This window comes from Salmo salar, chromosome ssa01 (assembly GCF_905237065.1).
Source record: "Salmo salar chromosome ssa01, Ssal_v3.1, whole genome shotgun sequence".
NCBI classification, from domain to species: Eukaryota; Metazoa; Chordata; class Actinopteri; order Salmoniformes; family Salmonidae; genus Salmo; species Salmo salar.
In genome coordinates, this window is record NC_059442.1 from 75693293 (window position 1) to 75720359 (window position 27067).

General features: G+C 42.5%; 1 protein-coding gene and 1 pseudogene across 1 annotated transcript; one reads left to right on the forward strand and one right to left on the reverse strand.

Moving 5' to 3' along the window:
• Nucleotides 1-4356: 4356 nt before the first annotated feature.
• LOC106613146 (transmembrane protein 150A) lies at nt 4357-15454 on the reverse strand. The gene is made up of 7 exons (XM_014215124.2): nt 15073-15454; nt 10956-11003; nt 10516-10578; nt 10117-10184; nt 9007-9137; nt 6494-6671; nt 4357-6092 (listed from the first exon to the last, which is right to left on the reverse strand). The coding sequence occupies exons 1-7, from the start codon at nt 15330-15332 to the stop codon at nt 5905-5907; spliced, it is 936 nt and encodes a 311-aa protein (XP_014070599.1). The 5' UTR covers nt 15333-15454; the 3' UTR covers nt 4357-5904.
• A 53-nt stretch (nt 15455-15507) lies between these two features.
• On the forward strand, nt 15508-26607 carry LOC106613154 (NFU1 iron-sulfur cluster scaffold homolog, mitochondrial-like; annotated as a pseudogene).
• The last annotated feature ends 460 nt before the right edge of the window (nt 26608-27067 follow it).

Here is a 27067-nt window from a genome sequence, read left to right on the forward strand (position 1 = left end):
GTAGTTCGGTAACTTTGGTCAACTGAGTTCAACTCGGGATAACCGGTACCATGAAAGTGGCTCACCTTTTAGCCAGGTACATTTTTATGGTAACGAATCCTTTAAAACTAACCCCGATTTATCCTGAATGAAGTGTCCAATTATTGGTTTATTCGGCTCCCCATTAGCTTTGCTGAAGCAGCAGCTATTCTTCTTGGGGTCCACACAAAAACGTAAAACACAACAAGTAACAAACACTGATACACTAATATACAAGAACAGTCACACAAATTGTAAATACAATAGACAAACAATACTACTCAATTCAGTGTGGATTGTGTTTGTATGTCATGTCACAGTCCCTATTGTGCCATGATGTTTTATTTGTAAAAAAAAATGTAAAGGTAATTTTGCTGTTTGCTTGAGTAATTGTAGATGGGAGTTCTATGCGATTATGGCTCTGTATAATACTGTGAGGTGCCATGAATTTGTTTTGGACTTGGACTCCGAAGAGACCCCTGGAGGCTTGTCTTGTGGGGCAAGTATGGGTGTCTGAGCTGTATGTTATTTGACAATGCAGACAATCTGGAATTTATGACTAATATTTATAAAAAACTAGAAGATAAGTTCATCTCTCAACCCTCAACCAGGAAAGACTGGTATGCATGTTGTTGATGTTCTTTAGGTGTAGTTAAGGGCAAGACGTGCTGCTCTGCATTGAGCCAGCTGCAGCTTTGCTAGGTCTTTCTTTGCTGCACTTGACCATATTACTGGACAGTAATCAAGATGGGACAAGACCAGAGCAAAGCCCGAACAACTAGTACAGTTGATTTGTTATAACAGACATACCACCTCCCCATTTTTACAACAACTTTGTCAAGATGACTTGACCATCCAATGTTATACCTAGGAGTTTAGCTTCCTCAATTTGTTCAAAGGTTACACCCTTTATGCAAAACTCTGGTTTAGGTCTTAGAGAATGTTTTGAACCAAATACAATGCTTTTAGTTTTCGATGTATTTAAGACCCGTTTGTTATTAATTACCCACTCTGATACTGACTAAAATATTATTTTGAATTTCAGTGAGCTCACTGGCTTTGGGTGCTGACAAAAGTGTGGAATCATCCATATACATATTCATTCAGCTTCGTGTAAGACCAGTGGCAAATCATTTGTAAAAATAGAAAACAGTAACAGCACAGCGCACTGTACATATCTTATGTTAGCGAAGCTCCCACTGAAGAACACTGGGTTATATTAGATAAATAACTCCAACCATGTGATGGCAGTTTTTTTCAATAACAATTTATGATCAATGACACAAGACTACACTGAAATCTAACAATGCAGCTCCAACTACAGTATCACCTCACAAAAAAATATTGCAATCCTCAAACTGATTGGGTGGCTGTTAGAGCCAGCAAAGGGTGCTTTAATATTTTTAGGCAGGGGAATTACATTAGCTTCCTTCCACACCTGTGGACACACACATTCCTTTAGGCTTTGGCTAAAGATATAGCAAATAGGGGTGGCAATACAGTCTGCCTCCATTCTCTATAGTTGCCCATCAATGTTGTCTATACCTGGTGGCTTATCATTATTGATGGATAACAATAGTTTTTCCACCTCTCCCACACTAACTTTACCATTTATCTTGGTTTGGTAATATAATTTCTTATTTTTGTTAGTTTAAGTTTAGCCACAACATTTCTCAATGTACAGTGTGTCAACCAACCTCTTTTGCATCATTTCATCGAACCATAGCGTTGTTTTATTCGTCATCAATCCAGGGGACTCTAACAGTTCTCACAGTTCATTTCTTGAAGTGCTTGTCAACAATTTGCATGAATGATAGTACAAATACTTCAGAGCTGCAAGTTCAGGATAAATGAAATCAGAACCCCTCCCTTTTGCAAAGATTGCTTCATCATCCCATTCATTTGAGTAAAACAGCTGATTCAATAGTTGAATCATTTTTTTGTGTGTTTTAAACATTTGTAATGTTAAAATACCTATCACATTACACATTTAATGACAGAATGCATTTGAAACTTGACAGTAAAACTAGTGTATGACATAATACATTCATTTTGTTGATATGAGTGGGGAAAATGTTGCTTGTGCATAGATAAGCACGCCAAAGAGTTAACAGTAGGCATTAACGATAAGTAATAAAATAAAGACGGTACTTCAACATTTCACAGCATATTCTGCGGAATTTTCAAGAGCATTTATCTTTATGTGGCACGGAGTCGCCCATAGATTGACGTGTTAGCATTGTGGCAATGACGAGTTCAGCGTTCGTCTAGCCACGTGCGACATGCCCGCGCAATTTACAAGCCTGATGGAGTAGCTTCGAGGTCCAACGAGACTCCAAGCTCCGCCAAAACCATTGACAACTGCGTGCTAGCAGAATGTCGCATTTGCAGATGTACGGTAGCTTATAGGCATAATATTTACAATGCAAGCTACCGGTAGAAACGTTATACAGTTGGCTAAACATATTGGTAAGTTAAGTAGAGCTCATGTATTGTTTTCTCCAACCAACGTAGGCCTACCTAGCGAAGTTAGCTAACATTATTTTATCCCCTTTTCAACATTGTGAGTGTTTAATCGCGATTTATGTTGACAGACATGGTAGGCTACAGTGATTGATGGACCACGTCAAATTGGCTAGACAAGCTAACTTCCAAGGGATAAACTAGATGGCTAGGCTATATTTACTTGCCATCTAGTGGTGATGACAGTAGTCCGACTGACAACTTTATCAGGATGAGGATCAATGGATGTTTACTGATCATGAAAAGCATGCCGTTACTTGCTGTGCAACTGATGCTATAGCTAAATGTGGAATCATTGGAAATGTGTAGTTCTGACAAGAGGTGATGATATTATTTAAAACCAAATAGTTATAACATTTATTTAACAATCCCTTAAACGGCACGTAGTTGTCATTGGTTTTAGCAGCGCTGGGGGTCTCTACAGATGAAGCCTGAGCTGGAATGTGAAGATGGTAGCCTGCTAGCTTTAGAAAACCCTAGGTAGAACTAGATTCAATCATAGTATACCGCTCTGGTCTGAATAGATAATCCGATCTGTACAAAGCCTGTAGTGTTTAATAACAATCCCAGGAAACATATTGTATGAACATCAAATAATCTCCTAATAAAATGCACCCAGTATCTACTTTTGCTCTATATTGAAATCCAGATCGTTCCCTACCCCTACAATGTACATACATTTCAAAGGATTGGATATAGTAGCTTCACCTTGCCATATTGCTTACCTAGCGGTTGGAGTGTTCGTCGCTGGTTCGAATACCCGAGCCGATAAGGTGAAAAATTGGTCAATGTGCCCTTGAGCAAAGCACTTAACCCTAATTTGCCCCAGTGGACCCGTACTACTATGGCTGACTCTGTAGAACAACACATTTCACTGCACCTATCTGGGGGAAGTGACAAAAACATATTTATATATATTTTTTATAATTATGCACCCTTTGTACATAAAGTAGGCTAATCAATTTCAAGTACTTCTTGTTCTGTACATTCCCAAGTCATCCTCAGCCAGTGCACACACCCAACAGACATTCATTCTTCCAAGACCCTAACATTCAGACAGCTATCAGTCCACAGTGAGAGTCAACAACACAATGACTAGGTTTCCCAAACATCTCCGGTTCAAACTCCACCTGAGTTACCTGTGCACCTACAGTACACACCTGTCCCCACGCAAATACCACCTGGGAGCCAACAACTGTTAACACTCCACAATGCCATAGTAATTATATAATGATGGGACAACACCTACTGTACCGAACACCACTGACATGAGTCATGCCTGTGTTCTAAGAACACTTAATACTTGTGTTCCAGAGGTATGCATGTTTTTGACATTCATTGTGTTTGTACATTTCCTCAGACAATTGAGCAAGCGTGAAGAGACAGCACTACTTGTTTCCACATCTTCCCACATATGAGTGAGGCAAGGGGGATGTTTTTGTGGACACAACTCATATACAGTATCAGGGTTGTCCCCAGAATTGACCCCAACTCTGTACAGTATACCCCAGGAATAGCTAAGTCACTCCCCTTAGATATGTTGACATTACATGCTTTTTACTGACTCCTGTCTGCATTCCTACACACACACACACCTATAACGAACGGCCTACACAATGTCCCCTTTGGAGCATTACATAAACACGACAGACCCTGGAGTGAGGTGTGTCGATCCGGAAACCATGCGGTTGAACTTGTCAGAGAAGTTTTCACGTCACTGATATGACAGCTTAAGGGATGTGACGATTAGAACTTGTTATAAAGTGTGTGATATCATGGGACAGTCCTGCAGAGGAATCACAAATACAACAATGATTAGATTTGATCTTACACACGTTTTATTATTCAATTACGCTTGGCAAAAGAAATGCCTACAAAAATTAAGAGCCTTTTAAGGAAACCTTCCAAGTCGATATTTTCATACTGAATTAGGCTAAATGCTTTTATTTATTTCTACCCTTAGTAAATATCAGTTTGTCACTATTTCCTTATATATTTCTTTATTTATGTACCACTTTGCTAAGATGTAACCATATAGTCCATGATATATTGTTGTTGTAAACAAGTCTGAATCATCAGTGCACAGATCCCTGAATAGGAACACTGTAGAAAAGCAGTAGAAAATGAGACCGGTACATAAGAAGAAAGGAACAAATACAAAGTATTATGCCTTGCTAAGAAATTTGTTCTGTTCATAACATTTTCAGTTACATTGTTTCTGGATGAATGATTGCTTATGTTCTGATTCTTCTCTCATTTGACAGGTATGCAGTAACACTTGTACAACCAGCTGTTCTGCCATCAAAAAGTTTTCCAGAATGATCGATCACAAAACACAGAGGCCTCTATTAATAAATCTTAACCACCACTGCCTGAATTTCCTGCCTCCTTCACATTACATCACCTGTTCTATCACAAAGGTTTAGAATCATCACTGGTTTCTAATCTCCACACTAATAACCAAATCAGCTGCTTGATCATCATTTTAATGTTAAAGCTGTCGAGAGATTACTGGCCGCAGATTCCATCACAACATTACACCTCAATACTTCACTTTGCAGACACTTACATTTTTATACAACAGTGTATATTAAAACTTTTTCTGTTGTTGCCTGGCATACTTCAAAGGCAGAGTAATGCCCCCAAGACTTTACGTTTTAGACATATAGACAAAACATTGAAAAAATAACATCATTCACAATTCTCCATGGCCTATAAAATAGGACATTTCACCTTGATCAATTAGGAACATGGGAATAGAAATAATGATTTTAGTACTTACAGTGACTACTACTCAAATGCTAAGGTGTCCTGGTATTGGTCCATCAGTGGCTATGAAAGTTGTAGGATTGACAGTTTTCCTTTTCCAAAGCTTTCAGAGATACTTTGATTTGTTGTGACCCAAATAACTCATCTTTCGTTTTGTATTTAGGGACTGCATAAGAAAAATTATTTCGGCCCTGATTAAAAAAAAATTAAAATCATTCTCAATAATAAGACTTGGTCTGAGGACGAGATCAAAGGTTATGTATGATCCCCATCTTTGATGCCACTAGGTCAGTGTTTCCCCAAACGGTGGGTCGTGGACAATTCAGCTGATTCGTTTTTTGGTCGCAGCCAGAACCGATTACAAACAATTGTTCCCTTTATTTGGTTGGTCCAATTCCACAAGCTTTAGATTGGTCACAACATAGAAAAATGTGTAAACTACTGGGTTATTTCATTAGGGCACAGCGTGATTTTTTTTTATGGACAAGTCCAGCTGGTCTCTCCGTTTTGGAACGTTTTCTTCCATTTCATGCATCACATGACCCAAGTATCTCTTACAGTAGGTCTCCCCCAGCCCAGTAGCATCTTATCTTCTCAGGCCAGAAGGATAGGCTTCTCCTCATCTTTCTTCCCCAGCAGCGTACACAACATGGAGGAGGAGAAGAAACAGAACTCAACAGCGAAGCTGAGCTCAAACAGCTCCAGGTTGACGCTCAGTATCCACTCAAACACGGCCGCTGAGTGCTTGTACATGTATTCCTCCTGTACAAACAAGATTGCATCTGTCGTGGTCAGAGGTCAAGGAGGGAGAACTGTAGTTGTTAATAGTAACCCTACGCATATGTTCAAAGGAACGTCGAAGATGTTCAAACATTACTCATCAGTAAACAGACAAAACACACAGATAGGCAACCTCACTGTCAATGTTCTGGATGGTATCTTATTATCAAATACCACTACTACCTAGAAAGTTCTGTGCCTTTCAGGGCCTGTGAGCGTTTGCAAAGTTGAAGACGTATGGAAGAGGACACTCCTATTCTTGTATATTTACTCTTGCATTGTGTCGTCCCTATAATTTTCCTGAGTGTATGCACACCCAGCAGAGTTTAATAGGTTCAGGGGTTATAAGGTCAGGGTTCAGGGGTTAGGCTTATAGTGTTCATCAGAGCAAGTGAAAGGATACAGCCAATAGTGACAATGATTTGGACCGCAGTAGACATGATCCGTGCTGGGTAGAGGAACCACTCCATCCGGGTCAGAACACACTTCCCTGTGAGCACCGTGAGGAGCAGGCTGTAGAAACAGACACACAGGAAGCTCACCGCAGCCCCCAGGTAATGGGCCAGCGTTAGGTACGCGGGCTGGAGGAGAGAGGACAGGTTACAGTTAGTATCAGGTACCTTGGCTAGAGGAGAGGCTTAAGACAAGGTTCCATTTAACTATTCTAGCGTCAAATGACAAAGCCAAAGCACTTCTAAGAAACCATTATGTCACACAATACTCCAATTCCTCAATGATGGATATGTTTGTGTTACAGAGAACATTCTAGGAACCTAAAAAACACTTATCGGAGTTGTCCCTGTTGAAATTCAGGACGGTCTATGCATATTCATGAGGCTAGCATAGCATCTCACTTTCCATTGAATACAGGCAGTTGACATCAACACCTCTCACCAAATATTCCAAAAAGTATTAAAATACCGAGATGTATCCACCAATCCAAAGAGAGGAAGAGGCAGGAGCTTGACAGCAGTGTCAAGCTCCTGGGCCTGGCTGGGCATGGCTCCCAAGTGGGTGGGTCTATGCCCTCCCAGGCCCACCCATGGCTGCGCCCTTGCCCAGTCATGTGAAATCCATGTGAAATCCATAGATTAGGGCCTAATGAATTTATTTCAATTGACTGATTTTCTTATATGAACTGTAACTCAATAAAATACATTATTGCATGTTTTACATTTTTGTTTAGTATAATTCATGATCTGCTTAACGTGGGCAGATTTTGGGCGGAGTAAACCCTCTCGCTTTGCCTTTTCCTCTCTGTTCTGAATGTGTCTTTGTGGCAGCTCTAGAGACAAACGGAAAGGTCGTACCATTCAACTGAATAGGTGTATGTGTGATTCCGGTCGCTAACTAAGGCATTACGACCTTAAGAGCACAGGTCACGACGTCTCCCATTTTTTGGCCTATACAGACTTTTGGTGTGTTCCTCTGCCCAGGTGTTGCTGATGCATGCCAGATCTTACAATGGCTGGATAGTTATTTTAAGTATCAGCTAACCACATAAGTTATAGCAATGGGCGGATTGGATTATGCTGAGCTGCAAAAGCGGTGAGGGAGAAGCTCCCTTCTCAGTAATCTATGCCGCTCTGTCATGTTGTCAGCCAGGCAGCATGGTGTTTAGTCCAGAAACATACAACATCTCTTTTCCATAAAATATACAGTATGTTTGAATTTGGGAAGGCAGATGAAGTGTTTTTATCAAAAGCAATCACTTTTGCATGTGAAAACACAGAATCCTACTCATTATTACACCAACGTCGCCTTGGGCTTTGAATGTGGCACCTGGCTCACGCCTACCCGGGTGCCCGAGACAGATTAATCGAATCCCCTCAATCTGCTGCAATAGCCCATCCGTGACAAGGACCGATGAGTTGTGCATTCCGAGATGCTGTTCTGCACACCACTGTTGTACTGCGCTGTTATCTGCCTGTTTGTGGCCAGCATGCTAGCTTGCACGATTCTTGCCATTCTCCTTCGACCACTCATCAACAAGCTGTTTTCGCCCACAGGACTGCCACTGACTGGATGTTTTTTTGTTTGTCCCACAGTTCTCTGTCAACCCTAGACACTGTCGTGCGTGAAAAGCCCAGGAGGGCAGCCGTTTCTGAGATACTGGAACCGGCGAGCCTGGCATCGACGATCATGCCATGCTGAAAGTCGCTTAGGTCACTCGTTTTGCCCATTCCAATATGCAATCGAACTGTAACTGAATGCCCCGTTCACCAAAATGGTGAACGAGGTGGTGTACATACACACACTACCACTCTCACATAAAACCCACACACATTCACATACACTTCATATCCATACTCACACATAACACACACACACACACACACACGCATACCGACACAACACAAACACACACCAGTGGAGGCTGGTGGGAGGAGCTATAGGAGGAAGGGCTCGTTGTAATGGCTGGAATGGAATGAATGGAATGGTATCAAACACATCAAACATATTGAAACCACACGCTTGACTCCGTTCAATTCATTCCATTCCTACCACTACAATGAGCCCATCCTCCTATAGCCCCTCCCACCAGCCTCCACTGACAAACACACACACATACCGACACCACAAACACACACACACACACACACACGCTTTTATACTCATCATGTGCTGCTGCTACTCTGTTCTTTATTTTATTCTTATCTATCCTGATGACTAGTCACTTAACACTGCCTTCATGTACATATCTACTTCAAATACCTCGTACCCCTGCAACTTGAACTGGTATTGGTACTCCCTGTATATAGCTCCATTATTATTAAAAAAAAATGTATTCTCTGCATCGTTGTGTACAGTGTAGCCAGCCGCGCAGGCCTAAGTCGCATGTAAGTCACTTTGGATAAAAGTGTCTACTAAATGGCATATATTATATTTACTGTATGTAATACATGAAGTACTAACATTGCAGTTCCCAGCCACGAAGGCCCCGACGGCTGCCACTCCACCAAACACCAGGGCGATTCTACTGAGCATGGAGTGGACACTGTTCCTCTCCAAGATGTGAGCATGGTGGAAGATACAGAACACCATAACTAAGGAGGAGAGAGTAAAAATTGATATTATAATGCATCTATAACAGTATAATTGATCAAATGTTCATAAGATGTTTATTACATGTTTATACAATAGGTGCAACATCACATCTGATCTAAAACAATGTGTTTATATGATTATTATTCAATAACACAACAATGACAACTCGTAATAACTTTTCTTTCGGGAAGATGTTTTCTGAGCAGGACAAGCAACACATTTGATATGAAATAGGACTAGGGCCCTGTGCTTTGGTTAGTCATGTCATATGACCTGGATTTTAACCTTCATTTTAAGCCTTTCCAGAAACAAGAATTCAACAAAAAATATAAGCAATTGTCTGAGGATGGTGCTGGACCATCTGATATAAAAAGAAAATGGGACAGTTTGATGAAAAAGCTTTAAATAAAGGTTAAAATCCAGGTCATGTGACATGATTATCCAAAACACATGGCCCTAAATATGACATACCAAACCCTTTTTTATTTATTGTAATTTTTTCATACTTTTACCACTTTTCTCCTCAATTTTGTGATATCCAATTGGTAGTTACAGTCTTGTCCCATCGCTGCAACTCCCGTACGGACTCGGGAGAGGTGATGGTCGAGAGCCGTGCGTCCCTGAAACACGACCCAGCCAAGCCGCACTGCTTCTTGACACACTGCTCGTTTAACCCGGTAGCCAACCGCACCAATGTGTCGGAGAAAACACCGTACACTTGGCGACCGTGTCAGCGCGCATTCGCCCGGCCCGCCACAGGAGTTGCTAGAGCGCGATGGGACAAGGCCTTCCTGGCCAAACCCTACCCTAACCCGTACGATGCCTCATGATTCTCCCATTACATTACAACATTATGAGCACATACTCGCACACTCTCATCTTTGTGTCAGTATAGACATCTGCATAGTGCATAGAGATCCAGGTTGACCTGTGTATGTATAGAGTGGGTAATCTGTACAGTCACAGAGGTAATCTTACACAGAAATGAAGCAGCATTGATGGTGGCTGTGAACAAAGAGTTTTCTGGTGAGCTTGTTCCACTCGTGCTGCAACAAGGCCAAAGCATGTGTAAGAAACTATTATTTCAAACAATACGCAAATTCCCCAGTGACAGAGAACATTCTAAGGAATGTCTGTTAAAAAGCTGACTAAGTGTTCTGATGTGAATGGAACAGAGTTAAAGTTCAAATTCAAATTCTATGTTAAATTCCATTTAAATTGACAAACTTAAAAATGAAAGTCTGATTCAAAAAAATGTATGTTCAGTAAGTATTTGTATGAATTTTTTACTATAATTTCAATTATTTTCTTCACTTTCTGAACTAAGATTAAATTCTGTTAGTTGACCCCAGCCTTGGTATAGTGGTCTATGGTTACCTTATGGTGGGAACTTGACAACATGCAATAGTTGTATTGTTTCCGCAGGGGTTCCCGGGGGCCCTGAAGACAGAGGGGAAATAATCATGGTTACAGACCTTCCTTTTATGTATAGTGTGTATATAGTATGCAGTGGTCTTCATCCCTGGTCTTGGAGGGCTACAGGGTGTGCAGGCATTTGTTCCAACCCAATAGCAGCAACACACCTGATTCAACTAATCAAGTTGATGATTAGTGGATTCATTTAATCAGGTGTGTTGGTGCTGAGCTAAAATGAAGAGACTGGACACCCTGTCAATCTCCAGGACTTGTGTTGAACAATACTGCTTTATAAATATGCTTGTGTTACATTAAAGCAATGTATTTCGTTGACATAGAATTGGCTGAGATAACCATTCACAATGGTCTGTAGGAATTCTCACAGACAGAACACAACGTACCAGTTGTTGAGGGAACACACATGGTCATAGCTGTAAGCCAGGCCATACCTGAAACAAAAAAACAAACATACCCATTTGATATGATTGAAGTGCCTAATTATCTATGTTAGGGCGTATGTTTTTTCAATGTATAATATTGTACTAATATTGTAATATTGTAATAATTATTTTATGAGCATTTATATTTTGTCAAACTTAAATAACCTGTTCCCTTTGGCTTTTATACACATTGCTTACAGTATATGTGGTGAATCGGTCTTTTAGGAAATAACTGTTTACCTAATTCTTTACCTAGTAACTAATTACCTGTTTTCTTATTGCCCAATGCATTAATTGTGTTGCATACGTTTTATTGAACCAGAAAGTGATAGTCAGTTCTAGTATGGTTGCTGATGGTGTTCAATGTGGTATGACCTTTAAAGCTGCTAAATAGTTATCCGTCTCCATCCAGGCTTTGCTCCTACAGAAAAGTCATCCATCCACTTGTACTCGCACCCTCAACTTACAATATGATATACAGTACGCTCGCATAAAAAAACACTGATAATCTTGAGAGGTACAATGGGTAACCAGGAACTGATGAGGGTGACTAAGCAAGAGTACACAGTTGGAGGTCATTAGAATATTATTAGCATGAAGGTTAAATAAAATGTCTCACAGTGTATGAATCAGTGAAACAATTGGTTTATATTTTGCACGTTGTGAGGTGGGGTGTAAGGTGGTGGCTCTGGCTCTACAGGTATCTTAAAAGATAACTCAACCGAATGAAAATATTTAGTATCAGCATGGGACTTTCTTTCTGGAAAGTTTTGTTCAGGGTCGGCCCTAGCCACTAAGCGACATTTTATTTATTTAACCTTTATTTAACTAGGCAAGTCAGTTAAGAACAAATTCTTATTTACAATGATGGCCAACCAAAAGGCCTCCTGCGGGGACGGGGGATGGGCACAACATGGCAGCAGTACAACATGGTAGCAGCACAACATGGTAGCAGTACAAAACAGGTTACAAACATTATTGGGCACAGACAACAGCACAAAGGGCAAGACGATAAAGACAACAATACATCACGCAAAGCTGCCACAACTGATCCAGAGGCGGCGCTCCTAGTGGCTGGGGACTTTAATGCAGGGAACTTAAATCAGTATTACCTCATTTCTATCAGCATGTTAAATGTGCAACCAGAGGGGGAAAAAAACTCTAAACCACCTTTACTCCACACACAGAGACGCGTACAAAGCTCTCCCTCGCCCTCCATTTGGCAAATCTGACCATAATTCTATCCTCCTGATTCCAAGCAAAAATTAAAGCAGGAAGCACCAGTGACTCGGTCAGATGAAGCAGATGCTAAACCACAGGACTGTTTTGCTATCACAGACTGGAATATGTTCCTGGGATTCTTCCAATGCCATAGAGGAGTACACCACATCAGTCACTGGATTCATCAATAAGTGCATCGATGACGTAGTCCCCACAGTAACTGTACGTGCATACCCCAACCAGAAGCCATGGATTACAGGCAACATTCGCAATGAGCTAAAGGGTAGAGCTGCCGCTTTCAAGGTGTGTGACTCTAACCCGGAAGCTTATAAGAAATCCTGCTATGCCCTTCGACGAACCATCAAACAGGCAAAGCGTCAAAACAGGGCTAAGATTGAATCGTACTACACCGGCTCCGACTCTCGTCTTATGTGGCAGGGCTTGCAAACTATTACAGACTACAAAGGGAAGCACAGCTGCGAGCTGCCCAGTGACACGAGCCTACCAGACGAGCTAAATCACTTCTATGCTCGCTTCGAGGCAAGCAACACTGAGGCATGCCTGAGAGCATCAGCTGTTCCGGACAAATGTGTGATCATGCTCTACGTAGCCAATGTGAGTAAGACCTTTAAACAGGTCAAGATTCACAAGGCCGCGGGGCCAGACGGATTACCTGGACGTGTGCTCCGGGCATGTGCTGACCAACTGGCAGGTGTCTTCACTGACATTTTCAACATGTCCCTGATTGAGTCTGTAATACCAACATGTTTCAAGCAGCCCACCATAGTCCCTGTGCCCAAGGACACTAAGGCAACCTGCCTTAATGACTACAGACCCGTAGCACTCACGTCCGTAGCCATGAAATGCTTTGAAAGGCTGGTCATGGCTCACAACAACACCATTATCCCAGAAACCCTAGACTCACTCCAATTTGCATACCGCCCCAACAGATCCACAGATGATGCAATCTCTATTGCACTCCACACTGCCCTTTCCCAACTGGACAAAAGGAACACCTATGTGAGAATGCTATTCATTGACTACAGCTCAGCATTCAACACCATTGTATCCTCAAAGCTCATCACTAAGCTAAGGATCCTGGGACTAAACACCTCCCTCTGCAACTGGATCCTGGACTTCCTGATGGGCCGCCCCCAGCTGGTGAGGGTAGGTAGCAACACATCTGCCACGCTGATCCTTAACACTGGGGCCCCTCAGGGATGTGTACTTAGTCCCCTCCTGTACTCCATGTTCACCCACGACTGCATGGTGCCAGGACAACAACCTCTCCGTCAATGTGAGCAAGACTAAGGAGCTGATCGTGGACTAAAGGAAAAGGCGGGCCGAACAGGCCCCCATTAACATTGACAGGGCTGTAGTGGAGCGGGTCGAGAGTTTCAAGTTCCTTGGTGTCCACATCACCAACGAACTATCATGGTCCAAACATACTAAGACAGTCGTGAAGAGGGCACAACAAAACCTTTTCCCCCTCAGGAGACTGAAAAGATTTGGCATGTGTCCCCAGATCCTCAAAAGGTTCTTAGTGGCAGAGTAGCCTAGTAGTTAGAGTGTTGGGCTAGTAACCGAAAGGTTGCAAGTTCAAATCCCCGAGCTGACAAGGTACAAATCTGTCGTTCTGCCCCTGAACAAGGCAGTTAACCCACTGTTCCTTGGCCATCATTGAAAATAAGAATTTGTTCTTAACTGACTTGCCTAGTAAAATAAAAAAGGTTCTACAGCTGCACCATTGAGGGCATCCTGACCGCTTGCATCACCGCCTGGTATGGCAACTGCTTTATATCTGACTGTAAGGCACTACAGAGGGTAGTGCAAATGACCCAGTACATCACTGGGGCCAAGCTTCCTGCCATCAAGGACCTATATAATAGGTGGCGTCAGAGGAAAGCCCATAAGATTGTCAGAGACTCCAGTCACCCAAGTTATAGACTGTTTTCTCTGCTACCGCATGGCAAGTGGTACCGGTGCGCCAAGTCTAGGACCAAGAGGCTCCTCAACACCTTCTACCCCAAAGCCATAAGACTGCTAGAACAATTAATAAAATCACCACCAGACAATTTACATTGACCCCCCCTCCCTTTTGTACAAAGGGACTCGCTGTTTATTATCTATGTATAGTTACTTCACCCCCACCTACATGTACAAATTACCTCAATTAACCTGTGACATGGATTGTATATCAAATCAAGTCAAACTTTATTTGTCACATGCGCCGAATACAACAAGTGCAGACTTTACCGTGAAATGCTTACTTACAAGCCCTTAACCAACAGTGCAGTTCAAGAAGAGTTAAGAAAATATTTACCAAGTAGACAAAAAAAATAGTAATAATAAAAAAGTAATGGATTACTTGTTATTCTCATTGTGTTACTTTTTTATTATTACTTTTTATTTTAGTCTACTTGGTAAATATTTTCTTAACTCTTCTTGAACTGTACTGTTGGTTAAGGGCTTGTAAGTAAGCATTTCACGGTAAAGTCTGCACTTGTTGTATTCGGCGCATGTGACAAATACAGTTTGACTTGATTTGATATACAATCCATGTCACCTGTTTCCTCCCCTTCATCTACACTGATTGAAGTGGATTTAACAAGTGACATCAATAAAGGATCATAGCTTTCACCTGAATTCACCTGGTCAGTCTATGTCATGGAAAGAGTTCCTCATCTTTTGTACACTCAGTGTAACGTAACATACTAATTTGAGTGTCCCGGATTTACGTTTACTAAATTACATCTAGTCTATGAGACCAGGCTGAACAGAAATCTAAGTCAATAAACTCAAGAACATGTTATTATTATCTTATAAGACATTAGAAGAAAATATAAATATAACTTACGTCACCCATGTGCCAATGAGAGACACCAAGGAGAGGGAGATGGGGAGTAGACTCCAGAGGACCATGCCTTGGTAGTTCAGTGAGAGCAGCAGCAGAAGTACAGTAGTGACAATCTGGGTCCAGACACGGTCTGTCTTTCTGGCACTTTGAAGATTTCTGCCTCTAGATTCCCCCACAGCAGAGTCAGTCACCCATAAACCTGACGCCTCATCGTAACTGTAGAATCCCAATAGGTATGTCCTGTCACCAAACTCGATCATTCAAGTATATCCAGCAGATTGACGTAGCACCAGTTTGTCTTTGTACCTTCCACCACCCAGGCAACATTCCTGCCATTTGAGAGCAGCAGAGGAAACTAAAGTTCTAACCACTATTGCCACTCCTTTTGGAAGGGAGTACCACCTTGTCCTGTCAGAGGACAGACGTGAGGAAACAATGGGTGGGCCCTCTCGACGCTATCTCCCTGTTTGTTTTAAATTACATAGCACACACTGTAGACTGCATAGCGGTCAAACTCTAGTTCCCATTTTTACATTTACATTTTAGTAATTTAACAGACGCTCTTATCCAGAGCGACTTACAGTAGTGAATGCATACATTTCATGCATATTTATTTATTTTTTGTACTGGCCCCCCGTGGGAACCAAACCCACAACCCTGGCATTGCACACACCATGCTGGTGTTGCAAACACCATGCTCTACCAACTGAGCCACAGGGAAGACCACACTGTTCCCCAGGGGCAGTGTGGAGCTCTAGCCAACTATATGTGGTCCCGTGTGGCTCAGTTGGTAGAGCATGGTGTTTGCAACACCAGGGTTGTGGGTTTGATTCCCACGGTGGACCAGTACGGGGAAAAAATGTATGAAATGTATGCATTCACTACTGTAAGTTGCTCTGGATAAGAGCGTCTGCTAAATGACTAAAATGTAAAATGTATGTTTCTTAGATTCCTTTACTGAACTGTAAACTAAAACTATAACTTTCAGATGAGCTTAAAAAATATGTGTTATTAAAGTTGTCCTGAAATCAAACTTTATGCTATGGTAAATGATGAGATTGATTTGAAATAATTGTCCAACACAACTCATGAAAGTGGAGTAGAGAGGGAGGGGGGAGAGAGAGAGAACTGCAGCTTTGTAGTAAATGGGTGTCGAAGTTCTGATTTGAATGCATGTCTTGTCATTCCTTAACATCTTGTTGCAAATTTCGGAAACTATAGTGGCAAATTTGACAAAATGCATACCAAATTTAGAGATGATTATTTATGTAGTCTATCACACATATTCCCACTTCAGTGATCATTTACATTAAATACCTATATTTTGCTTTAGTAGCAGCAACAAAATCCCAAAACATTCCATGCAAGAATTCTGATTTATGTTTATCATTGCATAGTCTGCAGAACCAACAGTTAATTAATCTCAATAGTAGCTGGCTGTTCAAGATGCCAATATTCGTACTTTCTATAAATGCATCTAGCTAGCTATATAGGTTGAATTTATGTTTATTTTTTGTAATGACTAAGAATATTTACTTAGCAGACGTACAATTAATAAACAGTGGAGCAATTGGAATCCATTTTAAACAGGATATGTCAAGCCAGCTGTCTGGAGTCCTCATTTTCAAAACAAATAAAATCATGGCGGCACGCGTAAAATTGAGTTTTCTACAGTTGATTCGGTCACGAAATACATCACATTTTAGGTTTGAGTTTCAACATTTTCTATTAAATTAAGAGTTCCACTTGGGTATACCAACTTAATGAACGTCTTGCTGTGATTTCAGCTCGATTGGTTACCAATATCGTTAGGACGTTACAGTAGCCAAACCCTAACTGCCACATCGTCGATGTCAAACCAGGTCATAGCCTAATCGCATCCTCATGTTGCGCAGCTGAAATTTCCCTAAATGTATTAATGATAAAGTTCAGTCAATCACGATGGGCCAAGAAGTATAACAAGAACTCTGTTTGCCTGGGTCTTCTTCAGTTATCTAGCTAACATTAAACCCGTCATCAGCAACTTGATTGAGTGAAGTAGCTAACGACGTTATCTAAAAACCATTCTGTTTTGTTCTGCAAGCTGGTCATTGAGGCATTACCTAGCCTAGTCAGTGTCACTGCACAACCATAGGTAGCTAACGTTAGCTGCTTTGTCGTTTCTTTGCTTTTTGACAGTTTCAAGTTAATGTTTCAAGACCATCGGACATTCATCCAACAGAGTCGGTTTGTAAGGATAAACCCACTCTGTTGAATGAATGTCCGACCATCTAAATACATGACCTGACATAACTGTCTGTTATAGGGTTACAATTAAAACGAGAAACCAGTTCCACACGCAATACACATTGGCCAGAACTTCAGAAAACGGCTGCCTCTGACGGGACCCACACAGTTCGCAGGTGAGAAACCGTCCTTTCTGATCACATTTACTAACTAGAAGAACCACATTCAAAGGCAACAGTTGTCATGTTTTCTGTAGTATATACTGCGTAGGAATACTAGTGGAACTACAGGTAACTGCCAAAATAAAGGAAACACTTGCGTACATTTTGGATGCAAAGTATATTGAAAGCAGGTGCTTCCACACAGGTGTGGTTCCGGAGTTCTTCGTGTGAATTTCTGGCAGACTAGACGGTGCTTTGCATATTTCTGCCTTTCACAGGTCGGAGTGCAGATTGCACATTTTGGTCCCAAAAAAAAGTGGAAGGGGAAACTCTTAAATTGCACCACCATCTAACTCCTTTTCTCAAAACTCCCTGTAGATCTTCTGCACTACAATCTCTCACCCAAATATTTTTCCGCCCATGTGACTACCACATCTATGTTCTGTGATTTGCAGTTGATCACCATTGCTATAAACGCAAGAAATCCAACCTTACTGAAAAACTCATCCTCTCTGGGTCTTTCTTCAGGCCTACTCACTGGGGAACTCCCAGTTGAATCACTCACCTTTGGGCTGTCCTCTAGTCTCTTCACTGCCTCATAGGAAACTTAATGCCCCACTCAACCGGTCTCTCTTTCACAGGGCACTTCGGATCTCCAACTGCATGGACAGTTGACACACAGTGATTTTTCTAACCCAACTTTACACTCCCATTGACTATGCCCTTCTGCACATTTCTCACATTGTGGGATCTCCTTTCTACACACTGCTGCAACATGTCTGAATCCTTGACACCTAAAGCACCGTAGCGTGTTTGGAACATAGGCCCTCACAGAATTAGCACATATAACCTAACCTGACCTTATCAGGTAGAAACTCTCTGTTAAAGTTCAACAAGACAGACAGGCTATTCTCAGTTGCATTGCCACTGGGTCTACATCTTACCAAAAGGTAGGAATCACAAACACCAGGGATATTCTTTTTCATTTGATCCACCTCTATGCTCAACGTTCCCCACCAGTCACCCCTTTGAGCACGACACAGGCTGAGCCACGAGATGCATGATGCTCAGCGCCCGCTGCCTCTGGGCAGATGTAACCGCTCCCAGTTTGTCCTTTACCGTGCCTGAAACAATGTACGGTTTGGCCAAAAAGCAGGAATCCACTTTTTCCTTAAATCTCACTCCAACCGGTCCAAAATAATCTGTGACAGGACTCCCATGGCAACCACTGGAAGTGTCTACCACACCTGTAGCTGCAGGTACTTCATCCTGGTCTGGCTCGACTTCAGAGCACTCACTACTGCTGACCGATGTTCTCAAGAGCACAAGTAGATTTATAGGTAATTTTACTTGGTTTGTATTCAGGAGAAGAAAATGATTGAACAAAGGTTTGTACTCAGGAGACGTAGGTATGTACCTAGTGCCATTTTTATGCTTTTGTGTCATCGCACCCTGGTTCCCAAGTTAAGAAATTAACATCCCGTCATGCTTAGGGTCATGTATAACAATGCCCAGTTGCCCATCATTTTGGCTACCATGGCTAGAAGAAGAGATCTCAGTGCCTTTGAAAGAAGGGTCTCAATGGAGCATAGTAGGATTAGTGTGTGTGTGTGTGTGTGTGTGTGTGTGTGTGTGTGTGTGTGTGTGTGTGTGTGTGTGTGTGTGTGTGTGTGTGTGTGTGTGTGTGTGTGTGTGTGTGTGTGTGTGTGTGTGTCACCAGATCTCAACCAAATTGAACAGTTATGGAAGATTCTGGAGCAGCGCCTGAGAAAGCGTTTTCTACTACCACCATCAACAAAACACCAATGAGGGAATTTCTCGTGGAAGAATGGTGTCACATGCCTCCAATAGAGTTCCAGACACTTGTAGAATCTATGCCAAGGCCTGTGGTGGCCCAACTCCCTATTAAGACACTTTATGTTGGTGTTTCCTTTATTTTGGCAGTTACCTGTAGCTATATGCTCAAATGATTGCGGTTACAGTTGTATTGATAGCAATATAGATTTATTGATGTATAATGTATTGAGTCTGTGAGAACAAATGATGGGAATAGGATAGGTTGATTATCTCTTATTTTAAATGTATTTATTCTATGCTGTGTAATACGTTTTTTTTTTTTTTACTGTAGGGATTACTGTCATTTTCTGGTTTTGTCTATATTGTGTTTATTCCATCGGGGATCACGTTGGAAACAAGTGGAATTGATTTAATGTGTTATTCCCTGGGTTGTACTCAGTGCATCTTTTCCCCATATTGGAAATATGAACAATGAGCAGTAACCATGACAAAACCAGACAGTGTGAATAAACTGAGGTTTTCCAACGTGAATCACAAATTGTTCTTTAAACATCAGCTTGTTTGCTTTTCAGAGTGTGGGAGAACCAGTGACGTTTGTACATGAACTGCTGTAGGAGAACTCGAACCAAAGATAATAATTTCTGGTCTAGGAACATATTTCTTAGAGGTTTACTGTATTGATTAGCCTAAGTTACAGTTCTGTGCATGCCTCAAGTAAAAATCTATTGCAAAGTGCAATGTGCTTCTCCACTGTTTGTTGACCCCCCCCCCCCCTTGGTTTTCACAGGAACCTGTTTGAAATGGAAGGAGTGAAAAGTGCGTTCTATGGCCCTGACTTCATCACAGTGACCAAGGTACCCAATAAATACACTTTAAAGTTTAAACCCTCATTTACCAACCAAATGTATTTATATAGCCCTTCTTACATCAGCTGATATATCAAAGTGCTGTACAGAAACCCAGCCTAAAACCCCAAACAGCAAGCAATGCAGGTGTAGAAGCACGGTGGCTAGGAAAAAGTCCCTAGAAAGGCCAAAACCTAGGAAGAAACCTAGAGAGGAACCAGGCTATGAGGGGTGGCCAGTCCTCTTCTGGCTGTGCCGGGTGGAGATTATAACAGAACATGGCCAAGATGTTCAAATGTTCATAAATGACCAGCATGGTCAAATAATAGTAACCACAGTGAACCGGTCAGGGTTCCATAGCCGCTGGCAGAACAGTTGAAACTGGAGCAGCAGCACGGCCAGGTGGACTGGGGACAACAAGGCGTCATCATGCCAGGTAGTCCTGAGGCATGGTCCTAGGGCTCAGGTCCTCTGAGAGAGAAAGAAAGATAGAATTAGAGAGAGCATACTTAAATTCACACAGGATAAGACAGGAGAAATACTCCAGATATAACAGACTGACCCTAGCCCCCCGACACATAAACTACTGCAGCATAAATACTGGAGGCTGAGACAGGAGGTGTCAGGAGACACTGTGGCCCCATCTGATGATACCCCCGGACAGGGCCAAACAGGCAGGATATAACCCCACCCCCTTTGTCAAAGCACAGCCCCCACACCACTAGAGGGATATCTTCAACTACCAACTTACCATCCTGAGACAAGGCCCAGGAGGCCTGTAAACAGTAGCTATAAAAAGTATTTGAGTAGGCTGCATAAATTTCATGACTAGAAGCTCAAAACACGAAAACTTCGGGGTTTTTTTTGTAAATTGAAATTTGCTATTGTAAATGTTAGCAACACCTCCGCCTTTGCGGGATGCGCGGGGGATAAGGTCACTAGTGTAACCAGGAGGTGAGGCCTCATTTAACACAGTAAATTCATCAGGCTTAAGCCATGTTTCAGTCAAGCCAATCACATCAAGATTATGATCAGTGATTAGTTCATTGACTATAACTGTCTTGGAAGTGAGGGATCTAACATTAAGTAGCCCTATTTTGAGATGTGAGGTATCACGATCTCTTTCAATAATGGCAGGAATGGAGGAGGACTTTATTCTAGTGAGATTACTAAGGCGAACACCGCCATGTTTAGTTTTGCCCAACCTAGGTCGAGGCACAGACACGGTCTCAATGGGGATAGCTGAGCTGACTACACTAACTGTGCTAGTGGCAGACTCCACTAAGCTGGTAGGCTGGCTAACAGCCTGCTGCCTGGCCTGCACCCTATCCATTTGCTCTGGGATATGGTGTGCAATTAGACCATGATGACTGAATGGATCATGTCACAAATACAATTTAACTTACATTTTCTGATTCAATTCATGGGCCATGTCCAAATTTTCAACATTCTCCCAAATTGTGCACTTGCACAATCCTTGTCATTGATTTGAAAACAGGATTGGTATAAGCATTGGCAAGAGTGAGTTTTCACCATTGCTAAATCCATGCAAGTGCAGAATTCGGGAGAAGCGTGGGGTATCGGGCCATGTTCACTTACTAACAGGCCTTTGCATGTTTTGTATTATCTTTGTCAGGCAGATGACGATGTGGAGTGGACAGACATCAAGCACCATGTCATGGATGCCATCACTAAGTGGAGACCCCATGACCACGGGGGTGACCCACCATGAGATCAGTGAGTATGACAGGAACAAAACTCTTCTTCATATGGGTGTTGAGGGTCAATCTGTACTGTATTGTCATCTTGATAAATTACATACATCTAATGAAAATGTTATTTTTTTTGTATTATGAATTTAAGACTTTTCGACGTGCTGTTCCTGTCTTAGGTCACTTTGAAGATGATGAAATTGTTTCAATGATTAACGAGCTTCTAGATACACGGATCAGGTAAAATCCCCATATACTATTAGTATGATGTACAGTGGGGTCTGAAATTATTGACACTGTTGATAAAGATGAGCAAAAATGACTGTATAAAATAAATAATTAAAACATTGAGCTATGTTGTATGCAAAAAAAAGATATTATTTTGTACTAATACAACTGCTCAGAGAAAGAGAAAACAATAATAATTGTTTTTCTCAAAAAGATAGGGGCCAAAATTATTGACACCCTTGTTTTCAACACCTTTCAAGGATAATGGCACTGAGCCTTAGAGAACCCATTGGGAGGGATCTTGGACTATTCCTCCATACAGAATCTTTCAAGATCCTTGATATCATTCATCTGCGCTTATGGACTGCTCTCTTCAATTCAAACCACAGGTTTTCACTAGGCTGGCCATTGCAAAATGTTGTGTTGTGGTCAATAAAAAAAAAAGGATTTTGATGTGCTTGGGGTTATTATTTTGCTGGAAGATCCACTTTAGGCCAAGTTTCAGCCTAATGGTAGAGGAAACCAGGATTTTGGCTAAAATGTCCTTGTAGTGGGTAAAGTTCATGATGCCGTTGACCTTAATAAGGGCCCCAGGGGCTTCCCGAGTGGCGCAGTGGTCTAAGGCACTGCATCGCAGTTTGCGACCGGGAGTCCCATAGAGCGGCGCAAAATTGGCCCAGCTTCAGTTTATTTTTTATTTAACCTTTATTTAACTAAGCAAGTCAGTTAAGAAAAAAATCTTATTTACAATGACGGGCTACCCCGGCCAAACCCTCCCCTAACCCGGACGATGCTGGGCCAATTGTGCGCCGCCCTATGGGACTCCCGATCATGGACGGTTGTGATACAGCCCGGGATCGAAACAGGGTCTGTAGTGACGCCTCTCGCACTGAGATGCAGTGCCTTAGACCGCTGCGCCACTCGGTGTTTCCTCCGACACATTGGTGCAGCTGGCTCCCGGGTTAAGCGGGCTGGTATTAAGAAGCGCGGTTTGGCGGGTCATGTTTCTGAGGACGCATGATTCGATCTTCACCTCTCCCGAGCCCGTTGGGGAGTTGCAGCGATGAGACAAGATCGTAGTCACGAAATTGGGGAATAAAAAAATATATATATATGTATATATATATATACACACTGCTCAAAAGAATAAAGGGAACACTAAAATAACACATCCTAGATCTGAATGAATGAAATAATCTTATTAAATACTTTTTTCTGTACATAGTTGAATGTGCTGACAACAAAATCACACAAAAATAATCGATGGAAATCCAATTTATCAACCCATGGAGGTCTGGATTTGGAGTCACACTCAAAATTAAAGTGGAAAACCACACTACAGGCTGATCCAACTTTGATGTAATGTCCTTAAAACAAGTCAAAATGAGGCTCAGTAGTGTGTGTGGCCTCCACGTGCCTGTATGACCTCCCTACAACGCCTGGGCATGCTCCTGATGAGGTGGCGGATGGTCTCCTGAGGGATCTCCTCCCAGACCTGGACTAAAGCATCCGCCAACTCCTGGACAGTCTGTGGTGCAACGTGGCGTTGGTGGGTGGAGCGAGACATGATGTCCCAGATGTGCTCAATTGGATTCAGGTCTGGGGAACGGGCGGGCCAGTCCATAGCATCAATGCCTTCCTCTTGCAGGAACTGCTGACACACTCCAGCCACATGAGGTCTAGCATTGTCTTGCATTAGGAGGAACCCAGGGCCAACCGCACCAGCATATGGTCTCACAAGGGGTCTGAGGATCTCATCTCGGTACCTAATGGCAGTCAGGCTACCTTTGGCGAGCACATGGAGGGCTGTGCGGCCCCCCAAAGAAATGCCACCCCACACCATGACTGACCCACCGCAAACCGGTCATGCTGGAGGATGTTGCAGGCAGCAGAACGTTCTCCACGGCGTCTCCAGACTCTGTCACGTCTGTCACATGTGCTCAGTGTGAACCTGCTTTCATCTGTGAAGAGCACAGGGCGCCAGTGGCGAATTTGCCAATCTTGGTGTTCTCTGGCAAATGCCAAACGTCCTGCACGGTGTTGGGCTGTAAGCACAACCGCCACCTGTGGACGTCGGGCCCTCATACCACCCTCATGGAGTCTGTTTCTAACCGTTTGAGCAGACACATGAACATTTGTGGCCTGCTGGAGGTCATTTTGCAGGGCTCTGGCAGTGCTCCTCCTTGCACAAAGGCGGAGGTAGCGGTCCTGCTGCTGGGTTGTTGCCCTCCTACGGCCTCCTCCACGTCTCCTGATGTACTGGCCTGTCTCCTGGTAGCGCCTCCATGCTCTGGACACTACGCTGACAGACACAGCAAACCTTCTTGCCACAGCTCGCATTGATGTGCCATCCTGGATGAGCTGCACTACCTGAGCCACTTGTATGGGTTGTAGACTCCGTCTCATGCTACCACTAGAGTGAAAGCAACGCCAGCATTCAAAAGTGACCAAAACATCAGCCAGGAAGCATAGGAACTGAGAAGTGGTCTGTGGTCACCACCTGCAGAACCACTCCTTTATTGGGGGTGTCTTGCTAATTGCCTATAATTTCCACCTGTTGTCTATTCCATTTGCACAACAGCATGTGAAATGTATTGTCAATCAGTGTTGCTTCCTAAGTGGACAGTTTGATTTCACAGAAGTGTGATTGACTTAGAGTTACATTGTGTTGTTTAAGTGTTCCCTTTATTTTTTTGAGCAGTGTGTGTGTGTATGTATATATATATAGATTATACAAAATAAAAAAACAAAGGCCCCAGGACTAGTGGAAGAAAATAACCCCATAACATCTGAGATCCACCACCATATGCATCTTTCTTTTGACGCAAAACCCACGACTGGTGTGCGTAGCCAAAGAGCTCTATTTTCATGTCATCCAAACAATGCCTGGAGTTTGCTAAACGACATTGGCACTTGAATTGGAACTGGTGCTTTGGTCAGATGACATGACAATAGAGCTATTTGGCCATGCACACCAGTAGTGGATTTGGTGTTGAAAGAAAGATGCATATGCAGAATAAAAAAACATACCTAACCTAAAATATGGTGGTGGATCTTTGATGTTATGGGGCTATTTTGCTTCCACTGGTCCTGGGTCCCGTGTTAAAGGTAGATTCAGCGACTATAATATAGATGAAGAACGTAAACGTAAATAGCATAGTGGGTCATGCTGTGAACAGCATGAAGTGAACCCGTGCACATGCGCAGATACTGTGTGTGACTGTGAGAGTGAAGTCTTGCATCTTGCTCATCTCAATATCTGCGATGCTGCTCGTGGCAACGTAATTTCGCTGAGTCGACCTTTAAGGTCAACCGCATCATGAACTTTACCCAGTACCAGGACATTTTAAACAAAAACCTTGTTGCCTCTGCCAGGAGCCTGAAACATGACCGGAAGTGGATCTTCCAGCGAGACAATTCTAATTATTTATTTTATAGTCTTTCTTGCTCATCTTTATCTAGGGTGCCAATAATTTCGAACCTGAATGTATGTAGTGTTTTCGGTCATAATCATTACAGATCATGCGCTTTTAATCCCACCCCTCAGCTACACTCAGCCCATTCCACCTATCTCTGTAGACCACCCTCAGGCAGATTGTTTGGGCACTGAAGTTGTTCCACAAACAAATTATAGAAATTATGTAGATATGAAATAAATACTATAGTGATTTTATCTTCAAGGACAGCTCGGTACAAATTCTCCCATCCCCTCCCCCCTCTTAAACCTCTCTTCTTCCTCCCCTCCATTCTTCTCTCCCTCCTAGTTTTTAATAACAATTGTAATAATACCTGTTATGTTGTTCAGTGACAAACTCTACTAATAAACCCTCCCGTTTCACACAGGCCCACAGTGATGGAGGATGGCGGTGATATAATCTTTAAGGGCTTTGAGAACGGCACGGTAAAGCTGAAGCTGGTTGGCTCGTGCACCGGCTGCCCCAGCTCCACTGTCACCCTGAAGAATAGCATCCTGAACATGCTGCAGTTCTACATCCCTGAGGTGGAACAGGTGAGAGACAGAGAGGAGGGAGGGACAGGGAAGAGGAGAGTGAGAAGGAGGGAGAAACCCATAGAGGCAGAATGAGGATAAAGGGAGGGAGGGAGGGAGGGAGGGAGGGAGGGAGGGAGGGAGGGAGGGAGGGAGGGAGGAGGGTAACAGCATTAAGCTTTTATGTCTGCCAGTTATAACTGTTCTTTTTGTTTTATTTCTGTAGGTGGAAGATGAAGTGGATCATGTCAACGCAAACGTTTTCACCGAGTTGAAATGCATGTTTGGAGACAAAAAACTGTCTGCCCCCATGCCTATAGATAAACAGCCTGTTGTATAGATGTCATGCAAACCAGGTAGACACTGCTTCCACTACCCTAGTGCAATGTTCATGATGAGAAAATAATATTCAGCATTGCAATTTCAAAATATCTAGAAGTGTTCTGTGTGCTGTTGTCTATTAGTGTGGCGAGAAAATTACTGTTATTGACTCTACATAAATATTTTCAGTGCACCGTAATTGGCCGTAATTTTGTAGGACTAACCTTGCTTCTGAATAAAAAATGTAGTTCACCGCACTGAAGAACTGGAAGTTGTCATTCCCACGAATCTAGCAAAAACAAGGATTACAAAACGGAAGTACGTGCTCTAAAAGGAATTAATTCCTCATTTTTCTCCGATATCATGGCGGTCCGCAAACAATCGTTTGTGCTGGAATATACGATCAATCATGATCTGACCAATTCAGTACTACCATGAAAATAAAATCCAAATAAATCCGTATTAACTTCTATCACACCCTTCCCCTCCCCCCAAAAAACTCCCCAACCCCCCCTGATCTATATCATGCTGAAACACTCCACCCTTAGTATTGTTCAGCATGTCAACAACCATTTCAACATTAACATCTCATACCCCCAATATCTCTTTTGCCATCTCCACAAGAACCTTCAACCTGGCATTTCTGCTTTCCACAACCTGAGTCGTATTGATAACCTTACCAATAAATGATAATGAAGTTGACTTCATAGCTAAGTG

What these genes read in the sequence shown, in the direction of transcription:
- LOC106613146 (XM_014215124.2), bottom strand. Translation starts at nt 15,332, where the DNA reads ATGATCGAGTTTGGTGACAGGACATACCTATTGGGATTCTACAGTTAC. An exon ending in CTCATTGGCACATGGGTGAC is followed by an intron (nt 11,004 to 15,072) that starts GTAAGTTATATT and finishes TTTTTGTTTCAG; the next exon opens with GTATGGCCTGGCTTACAGCT. An exon ending in AATCATTGTCACTATTGGCT is followed by an intron (nt 6,093 to 6,493) that starts GTATCCTTTCAC and finishes TGACCACGACAG; the next exon opens with ATGCAATCTTGTTTGTACAG.